Source organism: Neolamprologus multifasciatus, chromosome 20, assembly GCF_963576455.1.
Source record: "Neolamprologus multifasciatus chromosome 20, fNeoMul1.2, whole genome shotgun sequence".
Taxonomy (NCBI): domain Eukaryota; kingdom Metazoa; phylum Chordata; class Actinopteri; order Cichliformes; family Cichlidae; genus Neolamprologus; species Neolamprologus multifasciatus.
Genome location: NC_140458.1, coordinates 10,041,294 through 10,063,279, shown reverse-complemented (window position 1 = coordinate 10,063,279; position 21,986 = coordinate 10,041,294). Strand labels below are relative to the sequence as shown.

The 21,986-nt window shown below is 39.6% G+C and overlaps 1 protein-coding gene across 6 annotated transcripts; it reads left to right on the top strand.

Annotated features, from left to right (window-relative positions):
• The first annotated feature begins 40 nt into the window (after positions 1 to 40).
• nfascb (neurofascin homolog (chicken) b) lies at positions 41 to 21,222 on the top strand. 6 transcript variants are annotated; one of them, XM_085145358.1, is made up of 28 exons: positions 41 to 167; positions 271 to 3,205; positions 4,029 to 4,156; positions 4,257 to 4,362; positions 4,467 to 4,657; positions 5,017 to 5,139; positions 6,252 to 6,470; positions 7,584 to 7,695; positions 7,854 to 8,041; positions 8,125 to 8,256; positions 8,355 to 8,498; positions 9,312 to 9,423; positions 9,513 to 9,676; positions 9,773 to 9,920; positions 10,076 to 10,200; positions 10,291 to 10,392; positions 10,520 to 10,717; positions 13,388 to 13,458; positions 13,558 to 13,780; positions 14,227 to 14,342; positions 15,097 to 15,307; positions 15,442 to 15,564; positions 15,804 to 15,977; positions 16,178 to 16,309; positions 16,560 to 16,629; positions 17,393 to 17,404; positions 17,574 to 17,609; positions 17,747 to 21,222. In XM_085145358.1, the coding sequence occupies exons 3-28, from the start codon at positions 4,081 to 4,083 to the stop codon at positions 17,976 to 17,978; spliced, it is 3,540 nt and encodes a 1,179-aa protein (XP_085001484.1). In that variant the 5' UTR covers positions 41 to 167; positions 271 to 3,205; positions 4,029 to 4,080; the 3' UTR covers positions 17,979 to 21,222. The 6 variants fall into 6 exon arrangements, with proteins under 6 accessions (XP_085001484.1, XP_085001486.1, XP_085001482.1 ...); XM_085145360.1 differs by having other exon boundaries at positions 69 to 657; positions 3,061 to 3,205; XM_085145356.1 differs by having other exon boundaries at positions 69 to 657; positions 2,143 to 3,205.
• The last annotated feature ends 764 nt before the right edge of the window (positions 21,223 to 21,986 follow it).

The following is a 21,986-nucleotide window of genomic DNA, read 5'->3' as shown; positions in this document are numbered from 1 at the left end:
ATAAGTGAAAAAGAAGTCCTCCAATCACTTGACTATAATGGGTTAAATCCCCCCCATGTGCCTGGAAGCCGTGCCTCCGTGTCCACAAAAAGCTGACTTTGTTTCAGACAGAAACCCTTTGTCTAAGAGAGAGTGTGTATTCGTGCCAGCCAGTGTGAAGATACAAGGTCAATGACCCACCCCCCATCTACCATCTATCTCAAAATCAGAATCAGCACAGACAAAAGAAAAAATATCACCTCTTACAAAGCTTTAAATTATTTCTAATAGATGCTGGCTGGATGCCCCCAAAACCTAATCTATGAGCTGGTGCATGATATAGCAGTTCTGTTTTAACTTCCCACCCATCACAATGAAGATGACGTTATATTTATGTGTGGATTTCACAATGGATTTATTATAACAAGCTCTCAGGGCCTGTTTGCCAAGCGTGTGACCCAGGCTAAGGACAGCCATCCGAATCAGACTCCCTTGCCAGGCTCTGTCACCTTTTTTAACATAATGGAATAAAAAAATTGTACTATACTCAGATGTTGCTGGAGAGGTAAGGCACAGTGTGGACATGTTGCTGTGACAGAAGATCGGGAAAAGGTAGGGATCTGCTTTCAGCTGAACACGAAGTGGAAGAAGGAACCAAAGACCAAAAAAGACTTAAAGGTAGGACACTACACATTTACCAACTGTAATTAGGACTACAGTATATGTGGTGTTATAAAGAACATTAGAAAACTTTAGATTAGCATCAAGTGTCTTGTTGGGCAAATGAGTGTGTTATTCCTTGCATCTGTCTTTCAAGGAAGTCAAGGTCTTAATGATGTCATAGTGTGAACTGAGATGTGGGGCTGGTCGACAAATGCATCAGCAGATTTATGTGAGAGTGAGCGCTATGTTGTGCAGTTCCTGCGCCTGACATTTAGAGAACTGATATGCATTAACATAATTTTTGGAGCGGTGATGTTATAACATGAGGTGAATACGGTGTTTATGCACAATGTCCCAGGAACAAATCCATATGACTTATGTAATCCTTTGGCTTTTCCTCTAACACCACTGTCAGGTCCATCTTTTGAAATATCTATGGAAATGTGCCACAATTTTCAAGATTAATTGACACACAGAGACTTTGTACAGATGGCCACTGACTTCGTCCCATGAAAGTGATATTTGTAGTTTAGTTAATAAAATTTATAACATCTATGCATACCACCATGCACTTTGTATTCAGTGCAAAATGACAGCTAAGGTACAGTAGCTGATACCTTTTAAATATTAAAATATGTGTGCATGCGGCCATAAGATGTTGAACATTTAGATCCTTTCATGTATTTAAAATATGGTAACATGTATAGTCATACAAATATAAAAAAAAATAGAGATCTCATATTGTATTTCATTCAACTGAGCACTTCTTCCTGATAAAGTGTATGCATTTTTTCCACATTGACATTTTTGGGGGAGAAATGTTGTCACACTTTGCGCTCATCAAACTATAAAATGAGTATTCAGCTCAGTGAGGCAGTATTGTTTTGGCTGCACAGTGGTGATGATGTAATTTCGCACAGTGTCCTGCTCAACAGAAGTTTCTTTCCATCCTATTCTTCTGCTCTCTCTGATGCAGTGACGTCAAAGCGCAAACGATAGGTGCTCTGACTCTGAACAAGCATCTTGTGTGGTTGAACACTCCCTCTCACATGCCATCTGCTCTTACCCGAGCCCTGGGCACTCGTGCCAAAGGGGACCTACGAGCATAGAGACCTTTTTGTCGTCACCGAGCTGGCCTCGTCTGCCTCAATGCCATGCAATCTGGTGCATGGCACTGATCACGGCTCACTTTCAGGCCTGCTTCAGTCCAATCTATGGGGGGAAAATGCTTATTCTGAGAGCCAAAGGGCTTAACACACCCCTTGTGCTTTTGTGTCCTATGTGAGCCAAGTCAAGATGTGTTTCTGATGTTAATGGAGGATTGTAATGGTTTCCATTGTAGATGCACTGATATTCTCTCTTCTCTGAATTCTTTTTATTCAGTAAAAAGAAAGAAAGAAAAGAAATCTATTACCACGATAAAGCACTACTTAATCATAATATTTAGTTTTAAAGATTTGGAAATACAAATTTTGATTATACTTTTATTTTAATTCTTAGGTTGCAGTGCCACCTCATTTTACCCCACCTCAACACCAAGCTATTGTTCTATCCAGTCGGTGCTGGTCTGTACATGCAGCACCATGTGAATGCCTGAAAGCCTACACAGGTCAGGACACTGTCAACAGCCGTGAGATGGCTTTTGTCTAACACAAATACAGCTTCTCCTGCATCTTTGGCACCTTCTAGAAAAGAAAACTACTCTCCGCCTACCCCGTAGGATTTTCTCAGATGAATGGTAATGACCTTTTCCTGCTTTCCAATGAGTGTGAATGACTGAGTGTATAAAACTCTCTTTCACAAAAAAGTCAATCAAATCATAATTGGTATTTTGAAAAACAAAAAAAACAAAACAAAACATTAGTCTTGTTTCAATTGCCTTTGTCAGGATGTCATGTGATACGAGATGTGCCAGATGCAATATTCATACACTGGAAACAGATATTGCTTTCATGCTCTGCTTCCCAGTTCTCTGCATTCAACAATAAAGCCCACATTTTGATGTCATCATAACCATCAAGAATGCAAACTGTACAGAATCTGGGTTGTTCTCTGCTTTCATGTGGTCCTGCCTCATTTTTACTAAACAGATTTTGCTCACACCGGATCAAGCAAACATTTTTCAGCTGAAGAAAATACAGGTGCTGCAAAAATATGCTCAACCATGTAACAAGCCTCTCTTGATATAGTCATTTTTTAAAAGTTATTCTTTGAACTTCAATTTATTTATTGTGCAAAATTAGTTTTGTGATCACGTTGACGAAGTGTTCAGCATTATGACAGACTGGTCAGAGCAGTGAAGTGGGTGAGGTGGAGGTGTTGTGTGGTGCTCATTCATTATTCATGAGATGGGTGGGCAGAGTGTAAGTGGCAGTGACGGACAGAAACTCAATTACTGATGTGTATGAACTCCTCTAGGGTTCTTGACCTGATATTTGAAGGGCTGGAGTATTAATTTCTACACTGCACAAACAAGAATAATTTCCTGAAGTCATTGGATTATTGTTGCTGTGTGAAAGTAACAGAGATGGGGAGGAGAAAACCCTGATTTGGCACAAGCGAGGTAGGTTCGCATAACTTTTTTGTTTCGAAGTCCTGACACATTCCACAGTTCATTACATATTAATAGCAAACAGTTTTAAATAGAGGCATCGAATGAATTGGTTTTTGTTCACACTGACAGATTAATTGTATTCGACCTTCAACATGAACTTAACCACAATTTATTCTTGTCAGGCATTCGGAGGATTCATTTACATATGTGGGAGGCAGTCACTTGTAGACAGCTTAATAACCACAGATTGTGTTGTTTGTGCAGTTTGCTCGCAGTTTTCAGAAAATATTCTGTTAGTAAATCTAACACTAGGACAGCTTCTAAACAAGTGTTTCTAAGTACAAATACACATCACGTATACTGCAATTTTATGTCACTTTTTTAGGTTTTCAATGGGAAATATTTTACTTACTACATCTACAAGATTTTTTCTTAAAAAGAAAACAGTTTAATGCTAATAGATTTTAATACTACATTGTTTTATAGTAAACCAGTTATTCCCACCATATTATGCTTAGACTCAATTGTCACATGTTTCAGATATGTAATATCTGACTGTCAGATTATGCAAACAAGAAAAATACAAAACTGTGTAGCAAAAATTATGTTTGTCTTGTTTCCATACTTTTTAAAAAATCTCATAACTGCACCTCAAGCGCCATTCGTAATAACTACAATATACGCTTATCATTTGTCACAGCAAAAATTTAAAGTATATTTGCTTAGGTACAGTTTAGATTGTGAACTATGAGTAAAATGTTTTCTTCACTTTATAATTTGTTCAAGATGTAATGTCTTCTAGATGTCTTGTGTTACTTTTCGTTCAAACTAGGAGTAGAAAAATAGGTGACCACAATCAATTCTGGACTAAATGAAATATAAAGATGGGGACACTGGTCAAACCAGCGCTGCTGCTACTTTTATGGCAGAGTGTTGGGGCTTTGAACGTCCCTCTCGAAGGTAAGCGAATATCTTAAGACCATTGGCTAGTTGTAAATTTATGTCTATGAATAGTTTTTTCACATTACTTCTTAAACTGACTTTATTTCTCTGACTGCAGTCAGACAACCCCCTACTATCATAAAGCAGTCAATGAAAGAGCACATTGTTGACCCCAAAGGGACCATGGTAATAGAGTGTGAAGCCAAAGGAAACCCTCATCCTATGTAAGACCTAAATAATCCACTGAACTGATTTTTTTTTAAACTTAGATTGGCAAACCACTGATTTTTTTTTTTCCCGGCCTTTTTTCATTTGCTCATTTATGAAGTTTCTCATGGAGGCGTAATGGGAAGTATTTCAATGTGGCACGTGACTCTCAGGTGTCAATGCGCAGGCGCTCAGGGACTCTGGATATCTATGCCCGGAACAATCCAGAAAAGTATGAGGCAGAGTATCAGTGCATTGCCTCCAACCAGTATGGATCTGCATACTCCCACAAGATCATACTACAATTATACAGTAAGTTTGTCTGAATCTAGCAGTGAAAAAGATATACAATGACTTCAGTGTATTGGTTAAAAATATCTGGGATGTATAAATAAATGACAACAAACTGTTTCCATCCCAAAAGGCTTTCACTGTTTAAAGATTAATTTGCTATGGTCTTTTCCATTTATTAAATTAAATTTAAACTTAAAATACAACTAGAAACACAGAAAACCAGAAGATTCAAGACCCAAAACAACAATATGTATATTAAATATTAGCAAGTATACCAGTAATTGGCATAGGGCCAAAACATCCAGCATCAGCCAATATTTAATGAGCAGTGTCAAGCAAATTTTGCAGCTGAGAGGAGTTTTATTCTATTTGTGCAGGACCCCCTGTGTGGCCAAGAGAGATTGTGGAGCCTGTGGTGGTGAGTGCTGGCTTACCACTTGTCCTGTCCTGTGACCCTCCACCTGGCCCACTTAAACCTGAAACATACTGGATGTCCAGTTGTAAGTGTCTGATACCAAATGAAATGCTAGATCAAGTCTAGGGTCAAATGAGCAAAAACAGGAAGATTTTGATCAGCCGTTTGTTACATGTGGTATCTATGTTGGCCCTAAGAGGTCAAATGCACTGCAACCTAAGAAAACATCAGCAAAAAGAATAATGCTACAAAAGCACTTAAAACACAACAAAAGTGGAATAAAACATAATGAACATAGAATAGAGGGAGATAACATGATGTAATAGTTTCAGATTGCACTGATATGCACTGAGAAGAACTGCAGGATTGATCTATGTTGTGAGGGAAATGAAATGCAAAGCTTTGCGTGTTCTAATCGCATGATTCATATAATACTGTAAATACATGTTTGCTATTTTTTGTGCACTTTTAACCAGTTCCATCTGTCACGGTGGGTTGTGCAGGTGTTTTAGAAACAGGACCCAAAAGCAGAAGCTGACAGAGGAGTTGCAGGTTCTAACACAAAACAAGCCTTTATTTTGGCCAAAAAAACAGCAGCAAACAAGAAACTATTAATAAAAACTAAGAACACTATGAAAAAACTGTGAACAATATGACAGACTATGAAAACTGTGGGGAGAATAACAGACAACCTGACAATGAAACAGAAAACAGAAGACTTAAATAGACAGAAGCTGATCAGGGGAAGTGAGAACACATGGGGAAACAGCTGACTGAAATTAAGCATAATGACTTACAGGGACGTGAAGCTAAAAACAATCACAAAAACACCCCAGACTCTTTCAGAATAAAGCGGGAGACAGGGAAAAATACAATAATCAACGAAATAGACTAAAATATGCAAACCACTGGGTCACATACCCAGTACCGTGACACCATCAGGCTACTGTCTCACCTAAATAACTTCTATTGTGTTTTATGAGCTTTTGTGGTGTTTTTCTACATCTGTTGTGTTGTATTGAGGCTTCCACCGTGATTTTTTTCTACTTCTGTTGTATTTTGTGCACTTTTGATGCATTTGTCCATTTGGTGGCATTTTCTTGGGTTGCGGTGCATTTTAGTTTTCAGGGCCACCATAGGCATTACACTTCTAAAGCAATGTGAATAAGGAATTTTTAACTCTGTCTTTCATTTCAGGTTCATATGCGAGACCTTTCAACTGGCCCATTCAGACAGCTTTCCCCACCATGCAGCCTGTGCGGCAGGACCGCAGGGTTTCCATGGGAGTCAATGGAGATCTATATTTCTCTAATGTGTTGTTCAATGACTCTGTTGCTGATTACTGCTGTAATGCCCGATTCCCGTATAAAAATGTCATTCAGCAGAAGATGCCTGTAGTTGTGAAGGTGCATACGAGTGAGTATAACTGTGTTCATAATTATTTCTCTATCTATAAAATGTCCTACATCCTCAAGGCCTTACAGTTTGGAGATTCTGCACAATATCTAATCCTGAAATCAGCTGGAGCCACTCTTCCAGTTTCCCTGTCACAGCACCTAATAGTCCTATTACATGGGTCTACTACTGGGACCTTTTTGGACTTTATCCTCCACATCTGCTCCTTTTAATATCTCAGCTCTTGGTACTTCTTAGTTCCATTGTGCTAATCCTTTTAATGTGGCTGTTGGCTGGTATTAGTATATCTATCAGAGCTGCTATCTTTGGGTTCTAGTCAACCACTAGTATTTCAGACTGGTTTGCCAGAATCTGTCTGGAAGCTGAACTTCTGTAGAACCTTACCCCTGTTTTTCTTAACCATCTTTAGAGGTGTCTCCCATCAGGAATGGAGATATTCATGATCACATGATACTGTATGCTGTCCAAGTTTGCATTGTACAGCCTGCTACTATGTGGTGGACATAGCATTTTTGCATTTCTGCAAATTGGATCCTGTATGGATCTGGTGCTTAGGCAGAGTCTCTGTGCTGTCCTTTAGATTGCCTGGTAGGATGTCAGCCATTTCCTCTGTTAGTGATACAGCCCATGGAGGGGGTGAGGTCTCCCACAATACTATTTTGCCCCGTGTCTTGTCATTTTGCTCTTATTCCAGATCACCTTTCTACCATTTGTCACTGTTTGAAGCCACTTTATAGGCACCCACCCAGCCCTTTACACATAACATGCAAACAGCACAGGTACATTTCAGACGTTGACGAAAACATAGAGTACAGGCACAGCAAATTAATAAATGCAGTAGATAAAAATGAATCAAATAACAAGTTGGGATGTTAGCATATGTTGCTTGAAACACAGGAAGATGCCACTAAATATAATCACTTCCAGCAAATGACAAATTAAAATCCTATTCCTTTTGGAGCTAGTTTAGCTCACTGGTTGAGTAGGTGCCCGTGTGCCACAAGGCTGAAATGTTGATTATTAATCTTTTATACTTGCTGTTGTGGATGAGGAGTGTGATGACTCAATGTTTGAGGTGTTTGACGGGGATTTTCTGGTTATTTTTCTCCAAAGCTCATGCAGTGGTTGAGGCTGCTCCCACCTGGCTGTCTCCTACAGGCTCATCAAGCTCAATATTGGTCCTGCAGGGGGAGGAGCTGCTCCTGGAGTGCATTGCTGCAGGAATGTGAGTCTTCAATGAGGATCACACACACAAAAAAAAATTGTAATTTCACGTTTATGCCACAAATGATTATACAACAGTTTATTTTGTGTTTAGTGTAAGTATTTTACCTTGAATTCATGAAAGTTATCCTGTGTAAAGCCTTGTTTGTCATTATTAAGGCCAACTCCTCACATTACCTGGGCCAAGGATGGAGAGGACTTGCAAGTGACATCTCGCATGAAAGTGAAGAACTTCAACAAAATGATTCAAATCCCAAAAGCATCTTTTGAAGATGCAGGTGAATACACCTGCACTGCTAAAAATAGGTTAGGCTACGCTGAGCACACAATAACTGTCAGGGTCAAAGGTGAGTTCTTCAGAAACATAGAGTATTTTATGTTTGGACTGATCATTATAATCCAAACTAATAACATATTTTCTGTTTGACAGCGACTCCTTTCTGGTTGGAAAAACCCAGCAACCTGATTTTGGCACCAGAGGAAAATGGACGGTTGGTGTGTCGCGCTGATGGGGCTCCTCGTCCCACAATCAGCTGGTTCATTAACGGAGAACCGATTGAAAGTATGTTTTAGGAGATCTTGTCTAAAAGGCATAAAAATGAATAAAAAAATATTGTGCCTAACTTTTATTTTTCCTTTTTGGTGGGGTTTTTTTTTCAGCTGCTACACCACTGCCTAACAGACAGGTTTCAGGAGAAGCGCTAATCTTCCGCAGTGTAACTACTGAAAACACTGCCGTCTACCAATGCAATGCTTCAAATCAGTATGGCTACTTATTGGCCAATGCATTTATTAATGTGCTACGTAAGTTACCAACCACTGTCACTCATAACATTAATTAAAACAGAGTTATTTTTAAAGAAAACGAATAAAATTTTGGTGTACACTTATGTCTGCATTTTTATTTTGTTAAATATGAACAAAATAGCAGAAGTGCTGCTTCGTATCTGGCCAGAAAGACCAGTATCAGTGTGTTAATTTGATAGCTCAATAAAAGGCTTTATTTAGTTAAGAGTGAGAAAAAAAATGAGTTCACGTTTGCAATTTTGTCTCGTTATACAATATTTTAAAAAACAAACAAAACGCTAGATTTTTGCAAATATTTATGGATGTTTTCTTGTTTTGTTTCTGTACTACTTGAACACTAAAGTGGCCCTCCAATGAGATGACAGTGCCAGCAGTGGCTCACAGCTCATTTAAGTTTGAGACCCCTGCTTTACACCGATTTATAATTACTCATTTGAAAAGTTACTCTTTAGGAGAGTGAAACTGTTTGTTAGCAATTTTTTTTAACTTTCTTTACTCAAAGCTACATTTGAAAATGTAATAGGTCAATTTATTAAGCACAATATGCAGTCACAGTTCCATATTTTATATAGTAAATATTATATATTATATAATATATATTATATATGAGGGTTTAATTAAATAATCACATTTTGGACTGGTCATTCCCTATCTGAGGTAGAAATAACACGTTTTTCTGCCGCTCGTGTCCTTGCCATGATGCATTGTTTAGGTCAAATTTGCTTTTTTTATATCATGGGAGAGTATACTGGGTGCATATTGAAGTCAAATAATCACTGATGATGCTGCAGTTGCTCCCTTTTCCCATAGATGCAACGCCACGAATCCTTGGGGCAAGAAATGAATTCATCAAAGTGACTGAGGGTAGTCGTACCTTTTTAGATTGCCAGTACTTTGGTTCTCCAGTGCCTGAGTTGAGATGGTAAGATGGTGTGTGACACTGTTATGATTTATAAATCCACTCACAGTAAGTGTGTGTCTTAACATATGTCCATGCTTCTTCTTACACAGGTCCAAATATGGGCAAGGAAATCTTGAAGGAAATCGTTTTAAAACCCACAGCAATGGGACTCTGGAGATCAAACATATCAAGATAGAAGACCAAGGAACTTACGTGTGTGTAGTCAGCAACATTGCAGGGAGAGATGAGGATCAAGTCAGAGTAGAGGTCAAAGGTGAAGAGTCATTAAAATAAAAAATAATTGAGTTGGCAATAAAATTTGACATACATTTTTTTTCATTGTACAATATTGTATTTATTTTGTTTGCAGAACCCATATTAATTGTCACAAGACCACAGAGTATGAAAGTCATGCGTGCAAGTGATGTCCGACTGGAGTGTGGTGTAACAGCAGATGTCACGACTCCTATCACAACCACTTGGTTGAAAAACAAAAAGCATCTCACTCTTGGTTGGAGGTAGGATTATTGTGTATTATTTACTGTTAATTAAAGTACATTTATGCATATATGAGTACATATATGAGGCCTGTTTGTGCAACTAAGGTTATATTATTAGTTTCAGTGTAATCAAATGAGCTTCTAGATCTCACCAATTTCATTCAATTTCTCAGAATCTCAATGGATGAATCAAATCTAGTGATTACTAATGTAAACACAGGCGATGAGGGAAATTATACATGTGTCATCAAGAGTGAGCTTGAACAGAAATCTGCCTCAGCACACCTAATGGTGATGGGTATGAAACACTGAAACCAAAGATATTTTATCAACCATATGACATGCTGAAATGTCTTTTTAATTATTTCTGTATTTATTTTATTTATAGACCGTCCAAATCCTCCCACTAACTTGGAGTTATCTGATCCATATGAACGTACTGTAAGACTGAGCTGGGTTCCTGGAGATAGCAACCACAGCCCCATAACAGGTAAAAGATGAAAACTCAAAAAATTACAAAAATAAACACTTTTTTAAACATTATTACCATTTTTGAGGACTCTTTTGCTGTATTGACTAGCATTTTGGTTGTTTTTGCATTCTTTGTTCTCTCGCAGAGTTCTTAGTGCAATATGACGACGATGATTGGTTGCCTGGAAAGTGGAGAAATCTTTCAACGTACCCAGGGAACCTCAACTCTGTCATTTTGCATCTCATACCTTTTACGTACTATGAGTTCAGAGTCATCGCTATTAACGAAATTGGAGCTAGTCGCCCTAGTCGTCCATCTAAGCGTTTTCAGACCAGCGGTGCACGTGAGTGTCATACTAGCAAATGTTTTGGTTTGGGACAATAAATACTCAGAGTAAAGACTGGGATATATGACAATGTTGTGCAAAAGTTTTGAAGTACCTCTTATTTCTTTATATTTTGCTAGGAAAATTGTAAATGTGTGGAAATACAGTATATGAGGCAAAAACAAAGTTTGTACAAGTCTAATGAGCTTAAAAGTTAGTATTTGGTATGAACACCTTTATTATTTAACAAAGCCTGAACTCTCTTAGGCAAGCTTTAATGTAATTTCTATAGGAAATCTTCTAGAATAGTTCTTAGGGCTTCTTGTGGGACATCCAAAGCTCTTTTTGGATATTTGCAGTTTTTTATTTTTCTGTCAAGAAGATCCCTACAAGCTTCAATAATGTAGCTTTCCAGGCTCTGGGAAGGCCAATCCATGGCTGAAGTGTTCCATTGTGTGTTTTACTATCCAGGTATGCTTTTAGTGCACTGGTTATGTGTTTGAGATCATTGGCGTTGCTGAAAAATGAAGCCATTGCCAATCAAATGCTTTCCAGATTATATGGTAGCTCAAAATCTGTCATTACATTTATGCTATCATAATTCCATCAATCATGACAAGATCTCCAACACTGCTGACTGAAATGCAGGACCAAACCATGACAGAGTCTCCACCATGTTTTACAGATTTGAATCATTACTCCACGAATCGCTACCTTATCGTGGTGGAGGGGTTTGTGTAGGGTCTGGTAGGGTCTCCCATGGCAAATTGGTCCTGGGTGAGGGACCAGACAAAAAGCAATTCAGAAGACCCCTATGAAAAGACCATCGAGGGAACAGTTCACCCTGCCCAGGATAGGGTCACCGGGGGCCCCGCCCTTTAGCCATGTCCGGGGAGGGTGCCCGAGGGCAAGCATCTGGTGGCCGAGCCTTAGTCCATGGGGCCTGGCCAGACACAGCCCAAAGAAGGGACATGAGCCCATCTTCCTGCAGGCCCACCACCCGCAGGAGGCACCGTAGGAGTCGGGTGCAATGTGAGCCGGGCAGGAGCCAGGAGCGGAGGACCTGGCTACCAAGACTGGCAATTGGGACATGGAATGTCAACTCTCTGGTGGGGAAGGAGCCTGAGATAGTGTGTGACCTCACCTCAACGCATGGCCTGGGCTCTGGAACCAGCTTCCTGGAGAGGGGCTGGACTCTGTCTCAGTCTGGAGTTGCCCCTGGTGAGAGGCGGCGGGCTGGGGTGGGTATCGTGACGAGAGGGTTTGTTCCCTTCGCCTTCGGGTCAGGGAATGGGTCTTGACCGTTGTTGGCGCTTATGCGCACACGTGGGCAATGACAGTGAGACTTTGAAGGGCGTGATTGGGAGGAACAGCCTCCTGGATCTAAACCCGAGCGGTGTTTTGTTATTGGACTTCTATGCAAACCACAGTTTGGCCATAACGAACACCATGTTCGAACATAAGAGTGTCCATAAGTGCACGTGGCACCAGGACACTCTAGGCCACAGGTCGATGATCGATTTTGTAATCGTATCGCCAGACCTGAGGACATATGTTTTGGACACTCGGGTAAAGGGAGGGGCCGAGCTGTCAACTGATTACCACCTGGTGGTGAGTTGGATCAGGTGGCGAGGGAGGACGCTGGACAGACCTGGTGCGCCTAAACATACAGTGAGGGTGTGCTGGGAACGTCTAGGAGAGGCCCAGTCCGCGAGATCTTCAATTCACACCTCCGGCAGAGCTTCAACAGCATTCCGACGGAGACTGGGGACATTGAGTCCGAATGGACCATGTTCAGCACCTCCATTGCCGAAGCCGCTGCACTGATCCGCAGCTGCAAGGTACTTGGTGCCTGTTGTGGTGGTAATCCCCGAACCAAACGGTGGACCCCAGAGGTGAGGGGAGCCACCAAGCCACCAAGCCTGTGGGACTCAACCAGTCTACATGTGTTTTGTGGACTTGGAGAAGGCATTCAACCGTCTCCGTCGGGGGGTCCTGTGGGGGGTGCTCCAGGAGTATGGGGTATCTGGCCCATTGCTACGGGCCATTCAATCCTTATACAACCGTTGCAAGAGCTTGGTCCGCATAGCCGGCAATATTCAGACTCGTTCCTGGTGGGTGAAGGGTTCCGCCAGGGCTGCCCTTTGTCACCAATTCTGTTCATAATTTTTATGGGCAGATTTTCTAGGCGTAGCAAAGTGGCGGAAGGCTTTCACTTGGGTGGTCTCAGGATCTCCTCTCTGCTTTTTGCAGATGATGTGGTTCTGTTGGCTTCATTGGGTGATGGCCTCCAGCTCGCCTTGGAACGGTTCGCAGCACCTCGAAATCTGAGGCCATGGTCCTCAGCCGGAAAAGGGTGGAGTGCCCACTCCGGGTCAGGGACGAGTTCCTGCCCCAAGTGGAGGAGTTTATGTATCTCAGGGTCTTGTTCTCGAGTGATAAAAAAAAGATTTGTTACTTTTGCAGTTATTTTTCCTTTTGAGTAAATAAATGACAAGTAATAAGTTAATAAGTCCCAGAAATAAGCTTTTAGATGTTTTGCAAAACCAGGCACCTCCCAACTCCCAACTTCTAATCTTTATGCTAAACTAGGTTTCATTAGCTAGCTAGCTTATGTTTCAGCTGTAGTAAATGTATCTCTCTGAATCACAAACAGTTTTTCAAAATTGTGTTCATTTTTTTGCACAGCTCCAGATATAATCCCAAAGAATTTAAAAGGCGTAGGTACATGGAGAAATAACATGGAAATCAGCTGGGAGGTAATCAGAACTTACATAATCCTTCTTTTATTTATCACTAATATCTTCACATATCTTTGCACAATAAAGCTTTCTAATTTTATAAAAACATGTTTTTAGCCTCTAACCTACAGAGAGTGGAATGGACCCCATCTAAAGTATCTGGTGTGGTGGAGAAGGAGAGATTCTCGAGAGGAGTGGAAGAATGCAACCACCAAGTGGCTAAAATATTACATCTATGATGCGGATACCTTTACTCCTTATGAGATCAAAGTCCAGGCAGTGAATGACTTTGGGCTGGGACCAGAGACTCCTGTTGTCATTGGTTATTCTGGTGAAGGCCGTACGTACCTACATTTCTTTTATCATAACATAGTAAGGAGTAGGAATTTTGGAAGGAAATCAATACATGTCGGTGAACTTCATTGTACTTCGGTATAGATTCTCTGCTTCACTACATTAGAGATTACAAACTGTTCTATAGATAGACTTTCTTTAATTTGGTATAAACCACCATCAAAAGGCAGACTGTTCCCCTGATTAATTTTTAGCATTTAATTTTTTGTCAGACTGGCTGTCAGCTGATATTCAATTTACAATAATGGTGGGTGTTCAGTATTAACATGGGCAGAATCTCAAATAATGAGGTCAGTTTACATCCAAGTATTCCTGGTGAGACAAAAGCAGGGAATCATGAATAATTTCGGAGGAAATCAGTTTTTGTCATTACATGTTTTATGCTCACTGATAGCAAAGATGAAATTCAGTGCCATCTCTGTTTTCCCCAAGGCCCAACAACAGCACCCCTGAACCTGAGAGTGTCCGACATCGAGAGCTCTCAGGTGACTCTACACTGGGATCCAGTGACAAGTGACACAATTATGGGAGAACTGAAAGAATACAAGGTGAATTCAGCATTTGATAATGGACAGTAAATTTGCCTACATTTTTATTTATTGACATTCAAAATTAAGGGCATTTAATCATTTTAATTTAAAGAAATGCAGCTGGTGATGAACGCAATCAAAATACTAAAATATACCAGGTTTCATTTGATATAATGGTGTGTAGAACATTAATACCAGCTGAGAAAGAAGTCTCAGAGTGTGCTCTGTGTGAAAAGTTATATACTATACATCTAAAAGAATCAAATGGAAAACAGTTTTAAGCTAACCCAGTTAACCCATTCTGCATTTTCCATAATTGCCATTCAGTTAAATTACATTTTGAGCTGTTGCTTTATCATTTGATTTCTAAAATTTCATTTTTCACTGTATTATCAGTACACCGGGAGAGCAGCTTGCAGCAACCACATTATATAGTGGGCCTGACCAGTAATTAATCAGTTACACTATACATTAGATATTACTGAAATTCTGAATAATAATATAATTTTTTATGTATGAACTTATCTATCTTTTCAGCTAATTTCAAGAAGAAAAAAAAACCCTTTACCCTCATGTAAAAGAAACTTTGGCTTAATTGGTCTGTCATTGTTTCATCTGCTTTTGCCATCTTGCCATCAGGAAATTGAGTTTAGGTTGATAAAATCATACAGTAGAAAGATTACTGAGTTTCATGTTACTACGTAACGTGAGTACTCAATTGCTTGTTTGGAGAGCAGAAGATCTAAAATGTGTGTTGTCTCTCATTTCTCAGGTCTACTACTGGAGGGACAGCAGCCAGCTGAGGTGGCATTGGGTTGACAGAGGGATGAAGTCCAAAGAATTTCCTATCAATGGCCCGGACCCCTCTGGGGTCCTTGATGAGCTTATTCCCTACAGCAACTACAAAATGTACATAGTTGTGGCGAACAGTCGATACGAAGGGCCGCCAAGTAATAACATACATTTCTCAACACCTGAAGGAGGTAAGTGTTACCACTTTGTCAACAAAACAATAATTTTAGAGATTAGCCTCTATCAATCACAAGCAATTCACAAATTAATGTGTTTTTCCTCCCCCCGGTATGTTTATCATCTGCTGCTGTGTTCTCTCCTGTAGTACCATCTGCTCCTAGATCCTTCAGGATCCAACAGCGACATCTGGACAGTATTTATGTTGACTGGGGCCTGCCAGCAGAACCCAATGGCATAATTACTGGGTATTCCCTCAAGTACCAGACAGGTATGAGCTGAAAACACTCTGAAAGAACAGGAATCTGATTATTCTAGTAAAGCTGGCAAAGGTCCTCATCTATGTAACTCAACAGTGTTCTTAAATAAGCACTCAAAGATCAGAATATGACTAAAGCACGTTCTTATTAACTCTTGCATAGTCACTCTCTGAGTAGGGGAGGTAGTTAATAGCTCAGCACCAGTATCAACAGTTCTCCCTATAAAAGGAAATGCCCACTCTCTCCACAGTGAACGCCACCAGGGGAGAGGAGCTGCGAGTTGAAGAGCTTCCTCCTAATGTGACAAGCTTCTCAATCCGCCGATATGACCGATACACTCGATACAGATTTTCTGTGGCAGCACGAACTCGCCTAGGGATAGGCGAATGGCATACAGAGGAATCACCCCACTACACTACAGAGAGTAATTAAGTCCTTTCTTCAGCTAAAACTGCTTAAAGCTGTTCCATTGTCACAAGGGGTCACAGCAAGTAGCTCAGCACATGCCCAGCAAATGTGTAAATCACAACACTTTAGAGCCACCTACTCAGACAAATAAAAGAAACACTAAATGACTATGTTCACGTTGGTTGACTTAATGATGTGTGCCCTTGCGTGTCTCAGTTTATGCTCAGGATCAGGTGGATATCACCACTCAGGGCTGGTTCATTGGGATAATGTGTGCTGTGGCTCTCATCGTGCTCATCCTTCTCATCGTCTGTTTCATCAAGCGGAGCAGAGGAGGAAAATACCCAGGTAGGTTGGTGATGCCTAACTGTAGCTGTAGAAAAATTTTAAGGCCTTACATTTTGTAGTGTTGGTTGAACAGAATTTTTAAACATCTTGGGTGTTGTCGTTTGGGATGTTTTACCAAATTTTAATACAGTATAAAACAAACTTTATATTAACTTATTTTTAAAAAAGAAATACAAATTATCAAAAAATTGTTAGTTATAATCATATTCAGGCTCCATGGTGTTAATAAAGCTCATTGGTACTATTTCAGTACGGGATAAAAAGGACATTTCACTGGAGCCGGTGGATGACAAAGATCAGGAGGGATCATTTGATTATCGGTAAGTTTTACCTTCTCTGGAAAATGAATGAATTTTTAAATTCAGACACTAACAAAAACCTTTACTGCTTCTCCCTGAGGGAAGTTGTGATTTAACAACACCTCAAATCAGTAAATAATATTATCTTACCAAACTGCTTTACAAAGTATTCAATGTTTGCAACGTTTCTTAAGTCATGTACTATAATTTATTTTGTAATTGCACAGTAATAATACTCGACAAGGAAGATGTGTATTATGTTTGTTATTGTTGTACTGTAACACTGCACCACACTATCACTGTTGAAAACTATAACTAAAATTAAAACTTTGAAACCCTGAAAAATTAGATAAAAACAGCCTATTTGTTTACCTATTATCCATTTGCTCCTGTGCATTTTTCTCTTGGTTTCATAAATTAAAGCTGCCCTGTGGAACTGCTGTTCCAGTGTCCTTCATCATAAACACGTTACACTTAACATTTTATTTTGCTAGCACATTGCACCCTCCTTCTGCATGTATGTGATCAGTGGAACAGCAGGGAACTAAATACTTAAATACCATTATTTCTTTATAACTTTAATGTTGATTTAAAACTCCATTGGGTATCTTTAATTTTGATTTGATTTTAGCATCAAAATGCACAGGTTCAAATCTTATTTTTATTTGATTTATAATAACTCTTTGATCATAATTACATTAATCTGTGTGTTTTGTTTTTTTTACTCTGCCTTTTCTATCTAAACCCTTCCCCTCCAAAACCTCAATCCTTTTCTTTTTCAAAGGTCCCTTGAAAGGTATGAAAAAAACAAATATTGACACTTTGATATTATACCTGTGCGATCCTGGAAAGATGCTACAGATTTGTGAAGCTGCAAAAACTGTATTTGTACTTGCAATACGTTTTCCTTTTGTAAATGAATGGAAGTCAGTCCTCTGACACACTGAATTCTTTTCATATTTTAGAATAGCACGTGTGTCCACTCTCCCCTACCCTCGCAGGTATGATCATTTAGTACTGCAAATTCTTTACAACTACTTTATAATAAGATTGAATCATTTTATTGTTTTATCTTTTCCATAATATCTTGAGTTTTTATTTATTTTTTAATCATTCATTCCTTCATTGTTTTTTGTAGAGAAGAGGAACGAGGGCTTCAAAGAGGTCAGCCATCTATTGAGGCAATAATGAAGCGATCAGACAGCGATGACAGTCTGGTGGAATATGGAGAAGGGGGCGAGATACCATTCAATGAAGATGGCTCATTCATTGGCCAGTACACAGGAACCAGGAGAGACGTCAGGGAGTTGGACTTTGGTGGAAGTCTGGAGATGCACTCACCAATAAATACCATCTACTCCCTGGCTTAACACTCAGATGTCAGACTGTGCTTCTGAAATACACAGAGCTATTTGTCATGTGGTTTCACTATCCCTGCATCCTCCACCTTCAATTTAGAACCTGGAGGAACTTTTATTTGTCAGCAGGACACAGCTTGAGAGTAAAGTGCTGTTTAAGCCCTCCCTATCCTTGCAGACAGTACAACTTTCGGGCATTTATGGAATAAAATGTAGAAAAGTTGGAATAATTTTTCTATAGAGATGTGATTTTCTTTTAAACAAAGCTTTTATCTCTTTTGTAAAATACAAATATACATTGTTCAGTTATCCTATTAGGAAAGAGACACTTGCTGCGGATCACAGGAGATGAAAGTGGAACAGTTTATCATGTTGATAAAAATGGTAACAAGGATTGATCTAGATTGGTTCTATCATTTTTTTTCCTGCTAATTTCAAGAAATCTATTATTTTTGAATACTTACAGTTTGATAGAAGGGAAGTATCCTACTTTTACCTGAAGAGGAACCATCTATCAATTCAATTTTTTTCTGCTTATCCAATTCACAGTCACCAGGGGGGCTAAAGCCTATTCCAGCTGTCCCAGGGTGACAGGTGGGCTATACTCTGAACAGGTGCCCAATCTGTCACAAGGCTAAAATGCAGGACAGACAACGAGTCACATTCATACCTATGGGCAATTTAGATAATAAAAAAACCTATCCTCATGCCTGTCTTTGGACTATGGGAGGAAGCCAGACTACCCAGAGATAACCCACACAGACATGGAGGTTATCGTGTCCGCAACTGTGCCACAAAAGGGGTACTACAAATAAAGGAAAAGAAAATCTCTCCATGGACTAACAATTCATTTGTCAGTTTAAAATCTGATTCTGTATGAAACAAGATGTCAAACCATTTGAGGAATCAATTGTGAGCCATAAATCAACTATCACTATAAACTATAAAATCAGAGGTCACACATGAACCGGTCTCCTAATTTCACTCACAGTAGAAATGACTAATATTTATGTAACAGCAGTTTTTTTTTTTGACTACTAATGCCACCTCTGTATTAAGACTGTTATATCTAATTTTAAATAAAGTGAAAGTATTTCTAGGATGTTTCATATGACTAAATATTGAAATCAGCTTCGGTATCTTGGAATTTTAAAGGGATGCCCAAAACCTTCTTTTATTATCATTCTTAGAGTTAGCTTTTAACATCAATTTAGGGTTAACCACTGTAACACATGACCACAAAATAATGTTTAGTCGTGTGAGTGGAAAGAACATGAATAACGCACACATGGTCAGATGTTACAGTCACATGAGATAAGTATATATATAAATATATATATTTGATTAAAAAAAATATAAGATAAAAACAATCATCATGATCATGACCACCTCTATAAAAGGTGCCAGAGAGGAAAATTATTAACAGTGATCTTGAAGACGCAGTTGTTACTGTCCAGTCTTGGAAGGGTTACATCAAGATTTCCAAACAAGTGAAGTGTAATCTATCATTCTAATTGTCCACAAGGATGTTTCACAAGTGGAAAACATTCATGACAGTTGGTGATCTTCCCAGTCAGCTTAAACTTTGGGTCATGCAACAGGGCAATGACCTCAAGCACACCATGAAATTTTCAACAGAATGACTGAAAAACAACAGAATGAACGTGTTGCAATGGTCCAAAGTCCAGCCTCCAGCTTAATCCAAATGCTATGACAAACAGGAAAGTGGACTGAACTTAAGCAACACTAAAAAAAAAAGAGTGGGTTAAAATTCCTCCACAATGATGTGAGAGACTGCATAACTGAAAGTCATACAGAAAAACATTACTACGTTATTGCTCCTAAAGGTGAATCTAGAATCGAATTAATCTTTCATACACTGCTTCTGCATTTTGGCTTGATTTTTGTTAAATAAATATTGACTTCATATATTATATCATGTGTTCTTGTTCACTTGAGGTCGTTTTAAGGCTCAATGATGGCGTTAAAATTACGAAAAATCAAATTGAAAGAGACTGTTAATTACAAATTGCACTAAAAAGATAAAAACACTTTAATTCCCCTGAACCTTGGACAATTCACTCCGATGTGGCAGGTTCACTGTAATCCATCATTACACCATTGGGTATTAACTTAAAGACAAAACTATATGTTATCTAAACTCTTTCTGGTTTATCTGCTATAGCTCTGAGTTATCGTTGTCATGCCCCTCCAATCAAGCATACCTAGTTAGCTGGTAATGTTAAAGGGTTAAAGACTATGAGAGAGCTGAAAGAAAAACAATGTTAAATGAACTTTACTTTATCAAAGATGTTAGATTTGGATCAGAAGGTTCCAAAACTAGATAAAAATTAATCCTTTGGAGGTTTTTAATCATGTATCATATAATAACATTCACTGAGCTTATCAATTTACTTTACGTTTTTTATTTAGGAAAATATACAGTGGGGCAAAAAAGTATTTAGTCAGCCACCGATTGTGCAAGTTCCCCCACTTAAAATGATGACAGAGGTCAGTAATTTGCACCAGAGGTACACTTCAACTGTGAGAGACAGAATGTGAAAAAAAAAATCCATGAATTCACATGGTAGGATTTGTAAAGAATTTATTCGTAAATCAGGGTGGAAAATAAGTATTTGGTCACCTCAAACAAGGAAAATCCCTGGCTCTCACAGACCTGTAACATCTTCTGTAAGAAGCTTTTCTGTCCCCCACTCGTTACCTGTATGAATGGCACCTGTTTGACCTCATCATCTGTATAAAAGACACCTGTCCACAGCCTCAACCAGTCAGACTCCAAACTCCGCCATGGCCAAGACCAAAGAGCTTTCGAAGGACACCAGGAAAAGAATTGTAGACCTGCACCAGACTGGGAAGAGTGAATCTACAATAGGCAAGCAGCTTGGTGTGAAAAAATCAACTGTGGGAGCAATCATCAGAAAATGGAAGACATACAAGACCACTGATAATCTCCCTCGATCTGGGGCTCCACGCAAGATCTCATCCCGTGGGGTCAAAATGATCATGAGAACGGTGAGCAAAGATCCCAGAACCACACGGGGGGACCTGGTGAATGACCTGCAGAGAGCTGGGACCAAAGTAACAAAGGTCACCATCAGTAACACACTACAACGGCAGGGAATCAAATCCCGCAGTGCCAGACGTGTTCCGCTGCTGAAGCCAGTGCATGTCCAGGCCCATCTGAAGTTTGCCAGAGAGCACATGGATGATACAGCAGAGGATTGGGAGAATGTCATGTGGTCAGATGAAACCAAAGTAGAACTTTTTGGTATAAACTCAACTCGTCGTGTTTGGAGGAAGAAGAATACTGAGTTGCATCCCAAGAACACCATACCTACTGTGAAGCATGGGGGTGGAAACATCATGCTATGGGGCTGTTTTTCTGCCAAGGGGACAGGACGACTGATCCGTGTTAAGGACAGAATGAATGGGGCCAAGTATCGTGAGATTTTGAGCCAAAACCTCCTTCCATCAGTGAGAACTTTGAAGATGAAACGAGGCTGGGTCTTCCAACATGACAATGATCCAAAACACACCGCCCGGGCAACAAAGGAGTGGCTCCGTAAGAAGCATTTGAAAGTCCTGGAGTGGCCTAGCCAGTCTCCAGACCTCAACCCCATAGAAAATCTGTGGCGGGAGTTGAAAGTCCGTGTTGCTCGGCGACAGCCCCAAAACATCACTGCTCTTGAGAAGATCTGCATGGAGGAATGGGCCAAAATACCAGCTACTGTGTGTGCAAACCTGGTAAAGACCTATAGTAAACGTTTGACCTCTGTTATTGCCAACAAAGGTTATGTTACAAAGTATTGAGTTGTATTTTTGTTATTGACCAAATACTTATTTTCCACCCTGATTTACGAATAAATTCTTTACAAATCCTACCATGTGAATTCATGGATTTTTTTTTCACATTCTGTCTCTCACAGTTGAAGTGTACCTCTGGTGCAAATTACTGACCTCTGTCATCATTTTAAGTGGGGGAACTTGCACAATCGGTGG

Coding starts and splice junctions, on each gene's coding strand:
- nfascb (XM_085145358.1), top strand. CDS start 4,081: ATGGGGACACTGGTCAAACCAGCGCTGCTGCTACTTTTATGGCAGAGT. Junction 9,677..9,772: donor AGTCAGAGTAGAGGTCAAAG/GTGAAGAGTCAT, acceptor TTTTGTTTGCAG/AACCCATATTAATTGTCACA. Junction 13,781..14,226: donor TGGTTATTCTGGTGAAGGCC/GTACGTACCTAC, acceptor GTTTTCCCCAAG/GCCCAACAACAGCACCCCTG.